Genomic DNA, 15,744 nt, shown 5'->3' on the forward strand with positions numbered 1-15,744 from the left:
AAATATGAAAGTCAATTAAAACCCAACCATATCATCATTCACATAATAGTAACAACAAAACCAAAATCAGATTCCTCAAAAATTTTGACATTACATCTATCACTATAAAATTAAAATCAAAATTGTGAATTTCTCTTTTTTGAGGTAAGACCACCAACTCAAAAAAATAAACAAAAGCTCTAACCTTACTTATTTTGGTACAATGAAAACTCAGTTTTAAATCTGTCTTTTTAAAATAATGTTTTCCAAATTGGATTTCTTTCTAAAAAGAGTTTGGCTTACCTGTGGCATTCTATACACATTTCCAAGGCTTACAGCAGTTTTGGGATGAGAACTTTATGTATAAGAAGCTACGTGCCATGATTTCTTATTGATTTTGATTGGAAACATGGCAGTTTGTACTGTTGAAAAAAATTAAATCATTTTAAATGTTCAAAGAAACAAGGCTCAGTATACTGCTTTATTGATATTTCTCTCATAAGATTTTCAAAATTCATAAACAGCAAATACAAGAAAATTATGAGCTATACTCTGAATTTTTATTCTTTCAGGTCACCTTTGAGAATGGTGCTATAAGCATTCAAAATATGTAGGTACATGTACTTTGAGCTTTAAAAGGATTGTCTCCATAGCTTTCAATCTGTTTCTTGCATGATTGCTTGTTTTGTAGATGGCAGCAATGGCTAAATTGATCTGTACTTAAATTTGCATTTTCTGAAAAAAATTGGAATTGATTCTTAATTTGCTTCTTACTAAGTGGGAGGGATTTGACAGCAATTGTTTTATCTCCTGAGCAACTAATGTCTTATTGTTAAACTTTTTATTGGAAATAAAGTCAAACGTATAGGAATATTATAAAAATAAAACTATTTCAAAAAACATACATAGAATTTACTCAGATTTACCTATTGTTAATATATTCTCCTCTTTTCTCTTTTTCCTGGTAAGGTTTCTAAACTATTTAAAGGTAAGTAACTTGCCATAGCCCTTTACCCCTAAATATTTCAGCTTGTATTTCCTAAAAATAGGGAAGGTCTCTTACATAATCACAAATGCATGCCATTTAATGGAATTCGAACAATAGGAGACAGCTTACCATCATTAGTTTCATCAGCTCCAAAGTGCTGCCTGTAGAAGAGCATTAATTCAATGTTGTAGCATTTATAAATGACCACCAGCAGTACAAGGAGGAGGAAGATTGCTCCCAGGCCCCCTGCAAGCTCAATTTTGTAGATTAAATCTGGAGCGAACAGAATAAACAGGAAAAGGTAATTAAATCAGCAACACTTGGGATCTTCCCATATTTCTAGTATATAAGATGTACTACCATTCTGTTTTCCTGTCCAGAAAATTCTTGCTTAATGCAAGAGCTTTGCTCTTGATACATTTGTATGAATCAAATTTTTCTAAAATAAACTCTTTAAAATTTGATTAATTTACTATTAAAAGTGGTAAGTCTATCTGAAAAGGAATAGTTGCTCCCAGTTTGTTTTGAACGCATCTGAGATGTCATATATATGCTTTTGCTCTAAATGTATTTCAGGGAACTATTAAAGCTACTTTATTCTGGGTCCAAGGCCAATATTTTCTTATTTCTGTTAAATTATCATATTGGTTTAGCAAGATTACCATCTAGTACTTCTCAGGCCACAGGTCCTATTCTTTTGCAGGAGAACATCATCATAAAATTACTTTCAGAATCAAATAAAATCTAATGAGTTTGCAGGATTTAACTGTTTCATTTAACCCCAGTAGAACATAATCCAATATAAGGTAAGCAGGTAAAATTAGCTTATCCATTTCCCCTACTTATTTGAATAAATGACTGTAATATATATGTGATATAATATGCCCAATGGAACTAAAACATAATGAGAAATCCAGGCTAATCACTTGGCCTCTTCAGCCAACACCAGCCTACCTGATAGCAGACTTAGGCTGCTCCAGTGGGGCATCCCTAGAACTCTTGAGCATTGGAACAATGAAATCAAAATATAATGGAAGAAGACACAATGTCTCCCAGGCTCAGGGAACAGTGACTTAACCTGTAGTAAATCAGTGATATTAATAAATCTAAAGAGTGTATCATCAAAAGAGGGTATGGTATCATGAAATTTAGAGAAAGGGGAAGTCAGAGGAGAATTTAGAATGTGAATTCAGCAATGTCCAGGGGAAAAATACTGAATCTGAGAGACATCAGACTAGAGACATATTTTCCACAGGGACATTATTGGTCTCATGATAATTAGATAAAATTGCCTACAAGATAACCTAACCTTCCTTTAATGTAATTACATAATTACCAAGTGACTATTTTATTACTAATTCAGCTTGCCATGTAACTGGAAACTAGAAAAGAGAGAGACAATCTAGTTTATACATCAATTCCTTGTGAGTTTAGTTGGCATCAGTCAGTCTTCCTGGATGGATCAATTATGGGGCACTGTCAAAATCAAATTGCTGACCATTGACAGGCTGTCATTCTTGAAAGCCAGACTGTCAGCCTTTCTCTAGGAATGTCCCTTATCTCTATACAGGATTATTGCTTAAGAGAAATTAGCCAGGCTCAATATAACAATTAAGATCCATTTAGTAGTTTATATTTTATAAAAAAGAAATATATATATATAATATATAAATATATAAATAAAATATAAAATATAAAAATATATATTTAAAAATACATTACACACGCGCGCGCACACACACACACACACACACAGAACAGCCAATCAGGAGAGTCATAGAATGGAAATGTAAGAAACACAAATAAATGTCACTCTTTTTGAGTATGGAGAAAGGGGGAAGGATAGAAAAAGGAAGAGAGTGGGGCTGCTGTGAAGGACAAAATATGCCAACAAGGAATATTGCGAGGGCACACACAATGAATAGGAATAGGAAGTTGGAATCTGTGTCTGTCGTGCCTGATGCAAGAGGTGGTCTTTTTAAAAAAATAAGCCACAAAATTCCGGGTTTAAAAAAAAAAAATCACGACATAATTAGCAATGCTTCCTGCCCTCTATATAAAACGTGGCTGTCCAGGAACCTCTACCTTCCTCTGCCTCTGCCCATGTTGGGGACAAAACAGGCTTTCTTAAGAGATCTCTGTGGGCTGCAAATCACAGTTTTTACTTGTTTTCTCATCGTCTTATATACACCATCAATCATACATTATTAAAAGCCAATTTTAAATAGAGAAACCAATACGATTTTCTTTGTTACTCTGAAAACTGACTTCTCTTTCATCTTGGGGCATTAATTGATTTGATTCAAAAGGTTTTTCCTGTTTTAAGATGTTCACTTTACGCTATAAATTTTTTGGTCTTTCTGTCTCTCTCTCTGCGGTCAGAAGAGCTTTCAAATGTTTTAAAAGTCGTGGAATGGGAAATTTTTCAGCAATTTCTATGTTATTTACAGAGCAGAGTTGCTATTAGGTAGATGGAAAACTTCAGCAGCAGGAACAATTTGTGCTCTCAAGTAGCAGACATTTTTTTCAGCAGTAAATTTATGGAAGAAAACCATGGTGAAAAAAGTACTTTTGTGATTTTGGGGTCCGTTTTATAAAAAATATCTTTGAAAGGTATTATGTAATGATGGCTGTTTAAGTTGAAAAATGTGGACCTAGGCCCAGAGACCCAACCAGCATTCTTTGATTCAGCCCAGGCAGTCACATCAAAAGGGAAACATCTATCGTATAATCAGAGGGCACAGTTGCCATCACCCAAATGCCACCTGGATTTTCTTTTGTCTTCTATTTTCATTTGCAATTTTCAATCTCAGCAGGATCTATACTTCAAGGGACACTTACTCACTGAGAAACTGAAAGTCATTTTAGTTGGGCTGTGTCTTGTATATGCTTCACAAAGAGAGCTGTAGCAAGAACAGCAAATATTTATGGGCCTGTAACTTTTTCCAGGTACCCAAAGTACATGGGTAGTTCTTTTTACCTTCTTAGTTTGAACCCACCTATTTCTTCACTGTGAACACAAAGATCAGATATTATAGAACGGGACAAATAGCAACTGAAGCCAAGGGACTGGAGAGAGAGAATGCAGGGAATGTTTAAGCTTGCTGCTCTGATTCACAAGATGGGAAGCAGTTTAGGAGATCCCACCTGAGGGCTTCTGTCATGGTCTGAATGTTTGTTCAAAATGCATATGTTGTAACCTAACCCCCAAGGTGATTATATAAGAGGGAGGCCTGGCCAGGCACAGTGGCTCAAGCCTGTAATCCCAGCACTTGGGGAGACCAGGGCAGGAGGGTCGCTTGAAGCCAGGAGTTTGTGACCAACCAGGTCAACAAAGTGAAGCCCTGTCTCTACAAAAAATTTAAACAATTAGTTGGGCATGGTGGTGTGTCTGTAGCCCCAGCTACTCTGGAGACTGCGGTGGGAGAATTATTTGGGCTCAGGAGTTTGAGGCAGCAGTGCACTATGACTGAGCCATTGCATTCCAGCCTGGACAACAGAGTGAGACCCTGCCCTGTTTCTAAAAAAATAAAAAATAAAAAACGAGGGAAGCATGTGAGAAGTGATTAGGTCATGAGGGTAGAACTTTCATAAACGGGGCCTGGTATAAGAGATGCCTGAGGAAACCTTTTTGCTGCTACTGCCATGTGAAGACACAAAGAAAGTGTCATCTATGCGAAATGGGTCCTTACCAGATACCAAATCTGTTGGTACCTCGATCTTGGTCTTCCTAGCCTCCAGAACTGTGAACAATCCATTTCCGTTGTTTATATACTATCTAGTCTAAGGTATCTTGTTATAGCAGCCCAAATGGACTAGGACAGAAATTGGTACTGAGAAGTGGGGTGCTGCTGTAACAAATACCTAAAGTTGTGGAACCAACTTTGGAACTGGGTAATGGATAGAGAGTAGAAGAGATTTGAGGTATATTGCCATGAAAAGAGCCTTAAGGGCAATTCTGGTGAGGGCTTGGAAGAAGAAGAGAGCTACAGAGAATTCCTCAGTCATCTTAGAGATTGCCTAAATGGTCGTGATCAGAATGTTAGTAGAAATATGAATGGCAAAGGCCATTCTGATACCTCAGACAGAAATGAGTAATAGGCCCCTACCAGACATGAATCTGCTGGTGCCTTGATCTTGGACATCCCAGCCTCTAGGATTGTGAGCACTAAATTTATAATGTTTAAAAATTACCCAGTCTAAGGTGTGATCCAGAGCAGGCTCAGAAAGTTTTCTATTCAGATATGGTGGGACAGAGTGAAGCAGCAGCACTGAGAATGAAGAGAGACAGATTCAATGATATGCCTCTGTTTTATGAGAAAGGAGGTATGTACAGGGAAGCAGAAATAATTATCAGAATTTCTGGAACCTAAGTTCAGACTCTTGGCTCACCAAATAAAAAATTTAGGATGAACTTCTTACTGAAATGCTAGTTGCACGTACTGCAAATTGTTCATCTGAGAATAAGGAAGTGGTAGGTGCAGACAGAAGATAAATAGGTAAGAAGAGGGATAGGTTACAAAACTTGATCCTGTTAATTGGATATGTTAGATGTGAGTTTTCATTTTACAAAAACCCTTTTCACTTAATGAAAGGATTCATCATGTTTCTTCTCCATAATGATCACTTAAGGCATATTAAATATTTGACTTACAGCTCATCAAGAAGTTATTGTTCCATAAAACAATCCATACTAGTATTCCAAGTGGGAATACTACTGCCAATGAGGCCAGGCTATGATGTGATAAAGCTTAAAAGGTCCAACTCCAAAGAAAATATCTTAAGTTTCTCAAAACTAGCTAGAGCTTGTTCTGACTTTAAAAAAATACGACAGGTCCATAAGGATTCTTGCTCTTTCTTGGGCTTCCACTATATCGTCAGAAGCTCCTAAGGAGACCAAGTGAGGGAAGATTAACTGCATACTTTTGTAAAGCACAGTGAAATCATTTAACTGCTACCTAGAACAGAGAGTACAAACTGGTATACTATGGGCCAAAAAATTGGTTTTGTTGGATCACACAATGTTTCAAAAATGAATACTAATATTTTAAAATTAAAAGACTTCGTATCCAGTCTTTCAGCTTCACTTGAAAACTTCGAAGCTCTCATATCCCTGGGCATACATTCCAGCAAAAACAGCAGTAATCTTATAGAACAAAGTAGTTGTTGCCCTTTTAAAGCAAGGCATGTTTTCTCTGGTCTATGTTTTGATTTTGTCTAATATCCAGCCCTCTTCTTAAAAAAATTCAGTATTTTCCTGGGACCTGAGGTCTTTGAGTTTGCAATCCCTGGAAAGTAAATAATACTTGAAAAGAAAAAAACGCATTTAGGTAATCCAGGGCAGATATTAGTCATGACAAAATCACAGATCAAATCTTCTTTTAACAATCCCTGTTATTTATTGCTCACCTGATTGTGCTTGTCCTCCATGAGGAGAATTTTCATTCAAGAAATAGTTTTGAGCAGTTACTATGTTTTATGCACTGGAGATACAGCAGTAAATAAGGCAAGAAAAGTTCCTGTTCTCAAGTATTCTATATTTTAGTGGGGGGAAGAAAACAAGAAGCAAACAAATATGCAATATAATATCCAATAGTAATAGACAAAACAAAAAGAAGTGGAGACAGGTTAGAAGAAAAATAAAATGAAAGGTAATATCATTTTATATAGGATGGCCAGAAAATACCTATCAAGAAGATAACATTTAAGTAGAAATCTGTATGAAGGGAAGGAGGGAGTCATGGAGACAGCTGGAGGCAAGAGTGTTACAGACAGATGAAATAGCAAGTGCAAAGGACCTGATGCAGGACTGTGTTTGGTGAACATGAGAAACAGAAAGGAGGCTAGTGTGTATAATGTATGAGGAAAATTGTGGTAGAAAATGAGATCAGACGTAAGAACAGATTGTGTAGTGCCTTATAGGACATGGTAAAGATTTGGGATTTCATTCTTGGTGGAACAGGGAAAGAACTGTAAATGGAGGGTTCTGATCAGGGGGATAACATGACCTTGCTTACATATTTAAATGATCCTTCTGACTGTTGTGATAAGAATAGACTGTGAGAGGAAAAGGATGGAAGCAGGGAGACCAGTTAGGCTGTTACCATGATCTGGGTAATTGGTGCTGGTGGCTGAGAAGAGGATGTGGGTAGTGAAGGTGAGAAAAGTGTTCAGATTCTGAATAGGCTTTGAAAGTTAAGCCATGGGATTTGCTGGTGGAGTAGATATAGGATGTGAGTAAAGAAAAGAAAAAGTGAAGAATGACTCCAAGGATTTTGGCATGAGCAACTAGAACAATGGTGATGGAGATGGAGAAGGAGACTGGAGGACCAGGTTCGTAGGCAGGAGAAATTAGGAATCCTGTTTGGGACAAGCTAAATTTGATACGCCTACTAGATCTGTAAGAAGAGTTGTTTAGTAGGCAATTGAGTATACAGGTGGGAAGTCCAGGCTAGACATAAATTTGGGAGTTGTTAGCATATAAGTGGTAAGCAAAACCATGAGATGGAGATAGAATGAAATCACCTACTGAATGAGCGAGAAGAGGGGACCTGAACCCTGGGGAACTCCAATATTTAAATATTTGGAAGATGAGAATTAACATGGTCAGTTATCATGATTTAGACCAGTTTCCTTGTAGAAGCCATGTGAGGTAGCAGAGTATTATAGTGTGTCTTAGTTTGTAGTGTCAAATTCTTAGAAACTTTTAGGTGCTGCCCTGTGTTGCTTTACTTATTAAAGACAAATGGATTTATTTTAAAACTCAAATGAGGTTATTTCTGTCCACACAGGCCGATTGATAAGACACCCCCCATTATTTTTCCTCATAGCAGGTTTTTAATTATAACACTATATATCTTTTGCGGAATTTTGAAAAATGTTTAAAGTTGGTCTTTCTTTGCATTCTCACTCCTCCAAAAGGTATAAGCTCCAAGAAGACCTAGGTAGGTCTATCTTATTCGGCATTCTATTCCCCAGCATCTATCATAGTGCTGGCTGTGGCTAAGTGTTCAATAATAAAAGAAAAAATTAACCACTTATTTGACCAGAATGGGTTGTAAGTGCTTATTACTAGCTAGACACTGCTCAGGTTGATATTTCTGAGGATACAGAGGTATAACAGCAGGCTCTGATTGGAGGATCTCTAAGCCCGAAATAAGACTAAGATGAACAGAAACAAAGTGATCCTTGCCACAAGGTGTTTGGGCATGATCAATACCTGCCCTTCATGTGGTTCCTAAGTGGTTACCTAGGATAAATTATCCAAGTTCAGTATAATAATAAAGACTGGTTATGGCATATTTCATACTCATTATATCATTATTATTTGAACCTCAAAGTGACTCTGCAAGGTAGATACTATTAATCCTATTTCAAAGATAAGAAAACTAAGGTTTAGGGAGTCTAATAAGACAAGTCAGTCCTACTGAACCAGGATCTCCTGAATCTGGATCTTCTGACTTTACTTTCTCTATTAGACTCCTTTACACTTAAATACGCCTTTATTTTAAGACAGAATCAAGTCTAATGGAGTACGAAGTGGTGCTAGAGATATAAATGCATTATTTTCAGAATAATGATTCCTCTCTGCTTCTTCAAGAGCTGCTGGTCATTGTCAAGTATTAGGGCTGGCTGGAAAATATAAATTCCATCCTGGCCAGGAAGTACAACTAAGTGACCTTGCTGACTGAATCTGTTCTATTATTGCTCTAAAACCTAGGCAACAAGGACACTGATTGAGAACATTTGTTCTGCTACATTTGCAAAGCCTTTGCCAGATGTACATATACAGAAAGTATTTAGCCTTTTGCAGCAACCAAAAGTCATAGCAAGGTAAGAGCCAGTTCAGAAGCTACTCTAGCTGCTAAGATTGCTTGTTGTTTGTATATCTGTTTTTATCTCCTTTATATGTAAATTTAGAGTTTCTTTTCTTTGTTCATTATATACAATTTCCACCCTGTCTGGGACCAACTTGAGAAAGAGATCTCCATAAATGCCAAAATATTTAGAAATATATGCACCTGATAAAGACCTCTTAATACCAGGTCATATCATAAAATATAGTTTATAATTTCTATGATAATTATAAGAATATTATATGGGATTATTAATTTTTTATTTTTTAATCAGGGAATAAAAAAGCAACTGTGTTTCTCATCCAAAAAAAAATCTCTTGCATTTCATTTAAGCAATATAAGATATAAGAAGGCAAAATATGGAGAAAATATTGAATGTAAAATATATATCAAATTTTATGTAACACTAATAACTAAGGTACACTTTATATCACTGGATTTAACATATAACAATACTTCATATCATTTATCCACTTCCTAATGATATTGAAGATCATAGGTATTTTATGTTAATATCACAGCAAGAGAAATATCTTTCCTTAAAAAGACAAAGTGGTTAATAGAAGTTTACACTACATGATAAAATAAAGCCAAGAAATATCTCTAACTTCAATAATTGTTGATAGCTAAGCAAACCATAGTTATAGTTATAAAAATAAATACCCTTTTTACGCAGCAGAACACTGGCATGTTTCCGTCCATTTCGGTTTTCAACATGGCAGGTATAATTCGCCAGGTCAGCTTCCACAACTGAGTCAAAGATGAGTGCCAACTCAACTTCTTTTTCTCCAAGATGCTCTTTGAGAAGCCTGAAATAAAGAAAGTATTCTTGGCTGAATTAGCTTGATTTGGGCAGAAAGCAGCCATGCAAAGACTACAGATGGTCACACAGCTCACACAGGTCTCTGATGATGGGCGTGGAGAATCCTGACTGGGTGTATATGTGGGTGGGACCTTCAACAAGAAAACACAAAAAGTGGCTCTTGACATGAAGATAAGATGGAAAAGAAAAGAAGTGAATAATTCACTTGGCAAAAAGAAATATTAACATGCCACTAGGCTTTGATAAATAAAGTCAACATGGCTTGTATGGTGAAAAGGAGGAAACACTAGGTTCCATGCTCTAAACTAAGATCAAGAAAACTAATTGGATTTTTGCATCATGGCATGAAGGGAAAAATATTTTAGAAGTATAGACTTTGTGGTAGAGGTTAGAGTTTTGATAGTAGTGAGGTAAAGATGTAAAGAAGGGGGCCTTGAATGTGGTTGCCTTAAGAGAAGTAAACTGAAAATTTTTAGTGGCCTTCTATCTCCATACATTAGTGATAAGCCTACTCTCTGCTTTTCTCCTGGCTTTTGTCCAACGCAGTAATGTGCTCTGAGCCCTAATCCCCCAATAATGCTAACACGCCCATGACCCTGATCTCTCCAGACACTGCTCCCCATCTGTCCCTTTGCTTTCTGCCCTCACAGGAGAAGACCTCTGTAACATTTTCTCCTAGCCTTGCTTTTTTTTAAAGCTGCAAAGGACCTTGTATGGCCAGGAACAGATGTTCTTTGCAGAGGGGCTGAATTGCTAGGGTTATTTCCTGAAGAGTGCGTCTCCTGTTTCTTTGGAGAGTTATATTCTCAACAACGACCAGCTACCTTCTGGGTGAGATGAAAGTGGGCACCCTGTCAACTTTTCTCTTCTTTCTCTTGCCTTTGGCCAAAGAAGGAGCGAATTATGAGTCCACATGGTGACAACCCTACAGTTTAGTTCTGGAGTAGGTTCTTAAATACGTATATGTTTCAATCATGAAATATTTTAGATGGAAAATTGGAGAAGCAGAAGTAATTCTCGCCTTCTTTTTGGACACCTGGTTATAAATGCAGGGAATATCTCTATGACTTACTGGCACTCAGCATAAAATTGGAAACATGACTGCTCAGACAAAACTGGGCTCTAAGTACAGGACTCCCAATTACAAGCTCAGGCTTGGTCTTTACAAAATCATTAACTCAATGGTGCCTTAATTTAACTCATCTTGAAACTGGTAAAATAACTGCCATACATACTTTAACTTTGTTGTAAGGGTAAAATGGGTTAAAGTGATTTGAAAAGTAAATAGTACTATGCACATGCAAATGTATGTTACTAAACACAAACATTTCATTATCTGAAGGTAGATTGTATTTTAGCTACTCCAAAAATATTTGTATTTACATTTACTGACATTTAAGATTGGCTTGACTTAACCTCTTCTTCTTCCCATTTGAGAGCAGGAAGGGCTTAAAGTTGGGTTGGTGGAATGGAATTTCTAAAATCTGAGTCTCTTGTACTAAAATCTCAAGTCCTTTACATTTATGTACCATCATAGAACCAGACGAGTATAAGAATTTTCTTAACTGCATATGGGAGAATACATCTTATGGTTAGTTTTTCTATAATTTGTTTTTATTTTTCCTGACTGAAGTTGTAGTTTCTCTTTTTGTCTTCTCTCCCAACATGTACCTAACCAAGACAAAATTGGACATTTACTACTTTCATGGTTTATATTGACTTTTGTTCTCTGTTTTTCTCCCTGATGTTGGTAAATAACACCACACTCAATTATTTTAGCTCTGTGTAACCTGCTGTGGAAGAACCCCCTGTAGTTCCAGAAGCTGCATAGGCACCACAACTTCAGTTTAATTTGAAGCCTCACATGGAGGGCAGCCATAGCCTCTGCCAGGCACAGGGTGGAAAGCTGATCCTGTTCTTCCCAACCAAGCCTTTCCTTCTTCTAATGCAGTTTCCAAAAACAGCTCTTCACAGGCTGCAGAAAGAATCTGGAGAGAGGATTTGAAAAATGATCCTTGGTTCATCTATTAATATATATGAGGTGTCTTAATTATCAGCTCCTGAAAAACCTAGGTGACTTGTGTTTTTTGGAATTAAAGATCAAAATGGTGTTTATGACTACAAATCACTCAACGGAGCAGTCATAATTTTCTAGCAAATATATTATTTTTAATTTTAATTTTAGGTTCAGGGGTACATGTGCAGGTTTGTTTTATAAATTGCCTGTCACAGGGGTTTGGTGTACAGATTATTTTATTACCTAGGTAATAGCATAGTACCCTCCTGCGACCCTCCAAGACTTTCAAGTAGGCCCCGGTGTCTGTTGTTTCCTTCTTTGTCTTCAAATGTACTCAACATTTAGCTCCCACTTATAAGTGAGAACATGTGGTATTTGGTTTTCTGTTCCTGTGTTAGTTCCCTTAGGATAATGGCTTCCAGCTCCATCCATGTTGCTTCAAAGAACATGATCTCATTCTTTTTTATTGCTGTGTACTATTCCATGGTGTATGTGTATCACATTTTCTTTATCCAGTCTACTGCTGATGGGCATTTAAGTTGATTCCATGTCTTTGCTCTTGTGAATATTGCTGTGGTGAACATACCCATGCATGCATCTTTATGGTAGAACAATTTATATTCCCTTGGGTATATACCCAATAATGAGATTGCTGAGTTGAATGATAATTCTCTTTTAAGTTGTTTGAGAAATCGCCAAACTGCTTTCCACAATGACTGAACTAATTTACATTCCCACCAGCAGTGTAGAAGCACTCTCCTTTCTCTGCGACCTCACCAACATCTGCTATTTTTTGACTTTTTAATAGTGGCCATTCTGACTGGTGTGAGATGGTATCTTGTTGTGGTTTTGATGATCATTTCTCTAATAATTAGTGATGTTGAGCATTTTTACATATGTTTGTTTGGCTGCATGTATGTCTTCTTTTGAAAAGTGTTCATGTTCTTTGCCCACTTTTTTATGGAGTTTTTTTTTTTATTTTTTTTTTAAGTTCCTTATGGATTCTGGATATTAGTCTTTTGTCAGATACATAGTTTGCAAATATTTTCTCCCATTCTGTATGTTGTCTGTTTACTCTGTTGATAGTTTTAATTTTTATTTATTTATTTTTTGCTGTGAAGAAACTCCTTTGTTGAATTAGTCCAATTTTTCGAATTTTGTTTTTGTTGCAATTGCTTTTGGCATCTTTGTCATGAAATACTTGCCAGATTCTATGTCCGTAATGGTATTTCCTAGGTTATCTTTCAGGATTTTTATAGTTTTTGGTTTTACACTTAAGTATTTAATTCATCTTGAGTTGATCTTTGTATATGGTGTAAGGAGTCCAGTTTCAATCTTCTGTGTATGGCTACCCAGTAATCCCAGCACCACTTATTTAATAGGGAGTCCTTTCCTCATTGCTTGTTTTTGTCAACTTTGTCAAAGATCAGATGGTTGTTGATTGGTGGCATTGCTTATGTTCCATTGGTCTATGTGTCTGTTTTTGTACCAGTACCATGCTATTTTGGCTACTATACTCTTGTAGTATAGTTTGAAGTCAGGTAATGTGATGTCTCAGGCTTTGTCCTTTTTGCTTAGGATTGCCTTGGCTATTCGGGCTCTTTTTTGATTCCATATATATTTTTAAATAGTTTTTTTCTAATTCTGTGAAGAATATAACAATCCATCAATGATTCTTTTGCAGTCTTTAATAAGTGCCTGGCTCTGGGCTGTATATTTGGCATACAAGAAATAGGAACATTAAAAGATGTGGTCCCTTCTTCCATTAAACTTTAAAATTTAAATGAGGAGACACTATGTACACAGTTGCAGAAAATTATAGAAAGAATAAGGCAAAGCAGGGTGGTACACTCACGCTTATGACAGTATGTCATAGAATGGAGAGACTACTGTTGACTAAGTTATCTAAAAAATGCCTAAGAAAATTCTCGCTAAGTGAAAAAAAGGGAGGGTTTTCCAGAATAGAAGACAAGAGTAGGTTTTTGCAGAATGTGTGAAAGAGAGGTATTAAAGAGACTGGTTTCAGAGTAGAGGTTATAAGTGAGGGAATCCTGGGATATATTTCAAATGACCTTAGAAGTATCTCATTCCAAGTATTGATATTATATGGGAGGGTAAGAACCACATGCATTTTAAATTGATTATTGAAACATAATAGATGTACAAAAAAACTCACCTATTTAATGTATACAATTTGATGAGTTTGTATATATGCATGCATCCATGGCAGGTGAGGGAGGGGTAGTAACCAGAGGGGTCTAAATATTAACATTAAAGGCAAGTTATAGTAGCAGTGAACATTGGTACAATAAAAAGTAACCAGTTCAGGTGATAGACATCACTATATTCCAAAATTTTATTTAGATTGGTACTATTATTACAAATTAATACTATGAAGAGTTTGGAAATTGTCCCTCTCATTCTCACGAAAAGAAAAAAGGTGAACAAACTGAAAATTATCAACTTTTCTTAAATCCCTCAGGTAACAAGTCACAGGGCAAACTTCTGCCCCAGAAAGTTGAGAGAAAGGCAAATACAGAGAATCACAGTATACTGGAATGAGATCCCCAGGAGCAAGGCCTGTACCAGCACAAACACTTAAAATGTAATAGATAAATTCCTGGAGACCCACCATGAACTATCTTGAGAGTTAAAAACAGCATGAGACCTATATTTAGGGGGACCCCACAATTTTGTGAGTTTTGCCTACATAAGCGCCACTAAGTTCTTACTGTGAAGATTGGAAAAAAGATTCCCTTATGCTTCTGGCAGGGGGAAAGGGAAAACTGACCATTTTAAAATGAGCCCAGAGCACTTGGTTCTCCTTTTAAAAGTGCTTGTTGATTGAGTATAGTGGTGCATGCCTATAATTCTAGGCTTTAGGAGGCCAAGGCTAGAGGATAACTTGAGGTCCGGAGTTCAAGACCAGCCTGGGAAACATAGCAAGACCCCATATCTACAAATAATAATTTTTAAACATTAGCCAGGCTTGATGGTGTGCACCTGTAATCCCAGTGAGGCTGAGGTGGGAGAAACACTTGAACCTTGGAGTTAGAATTTGCAGTGAGCTATGACTGTGCCACTGTACACCAGCCTAGGTGACAGAGCAAGATCCTGTTTCTTTTCTTTTCTGAGATGGAGTTTCGCTCTGTCGCCCAGGCTGGAGTGCAGTGGCGCCATCTCGGCTCACTGACAGCTCTGCCTCCCGAGTTCACGCCATTCTCCTGCCTCAGCCTCCCGAGTAGCTGGGACTACAGGCTCCCACCACCACGCCCGGCTAATTTTTTGTATTTTTAGTAGAGACGGGATTTCACCGTGTTAGCTAGGATGGTCTTGATCTCCTGACCTCGTGATCTGCCCGCCTCAGCCTCCCAAAGTGCTGGGATTGCAGGCGTGAGCCACCACGCCCGGCCCTTTTCTTTTTCTTTTCAAAGGCTTGCTCTCAAGGGAAACCACTTTATCGTGACCTAAACTACTTCAATTTTACCAAAGCCTAGCCCACCTGGGAGAAGGGAAATGACTACTCTAGTCTTCCTCTCACTTTAGGGGGAATCTAAGAAACACTTATGAAGGTAACATACCAGGGGCACAAGCTCACTAAAGGATGCGACATCATAGAATTTTGAAATATGTATCACAACATCAATCAGGCTCCTGTATAATAATAAGGGATTTTATTTGGAAAAACAAAAAACAAAAAACCTGCAAAGCTCAGACCCTATTTAAGAAGTAATCTCGAGGAAAAATCAAACAAAACAGTGGAGACAAGAACAAAAACACTAAAGGCAATTTCAGCCTCTGACAACTATAGCTATACCAAAGAGTAAACACAGTCTAACTTTTAGTCAGATAAACATAAAATCTCACATTGAAAGCCTATTTACTTCAGTTACTTTTACCCAATATACCATATCTGGATTTCAACAAAAAAGTCACAAGGCATATTAAAAAGCAAAGCAAAACAAAACAAAGCAAAAAATCCCCACAGTTTGAAGACATAAAGCAAACATTCAGAACCAGACTCAGATATGGCAGAGATTTTGAAATTACCAAACTGGAAATGTAAGATAACTATGATTAA

The 15,744-nt window shown here is 37.0% G+C and overlaps 1 protein-coding gene across 1 annotated transcript in view; it reads right to left on the reverse strand.

The window, feature by feature from the left end:
* The window catches only part of IL1RAPL2 (interleukin 1 receptor accessory protein like 2), a 1,212,980-nt gene that overhangs the window by 20,410 nt on the left and 1,176,826 nt on the right, over positions 1-15,744 (reverse strand). The window contains exons 7-8 of the mRNA XM_021932495.2: positions 9,487-9,632; positions 1,097-1,240 (exon numbers count right to left, since the gene is read on the reverse strand). Of these exons, the coding sequence (XP_021788187.2) occupies positions 1,097-1,240; positions 9,487-9,632 (290 nt within the window). The remainder of the gene's footprint in view (positions 1-1,096; positions 1,241-9,486; positions 9,633-15,744) is intronic.

The sequence above is a fragment of the Papio anubis genome, chromosome X, assembly GCF_008728515.1.
Source record: "Papio anubis isolate 15944 chromosome X, Panubis1.0, whole genome shotgun sequence".
In the NCBI taxonomy this organism is placed as follows: Eukaryota; Metazoa; Chordata; class Mammalia; order Primates; family Cercopithecidae; genus Papio; species Papio anubis.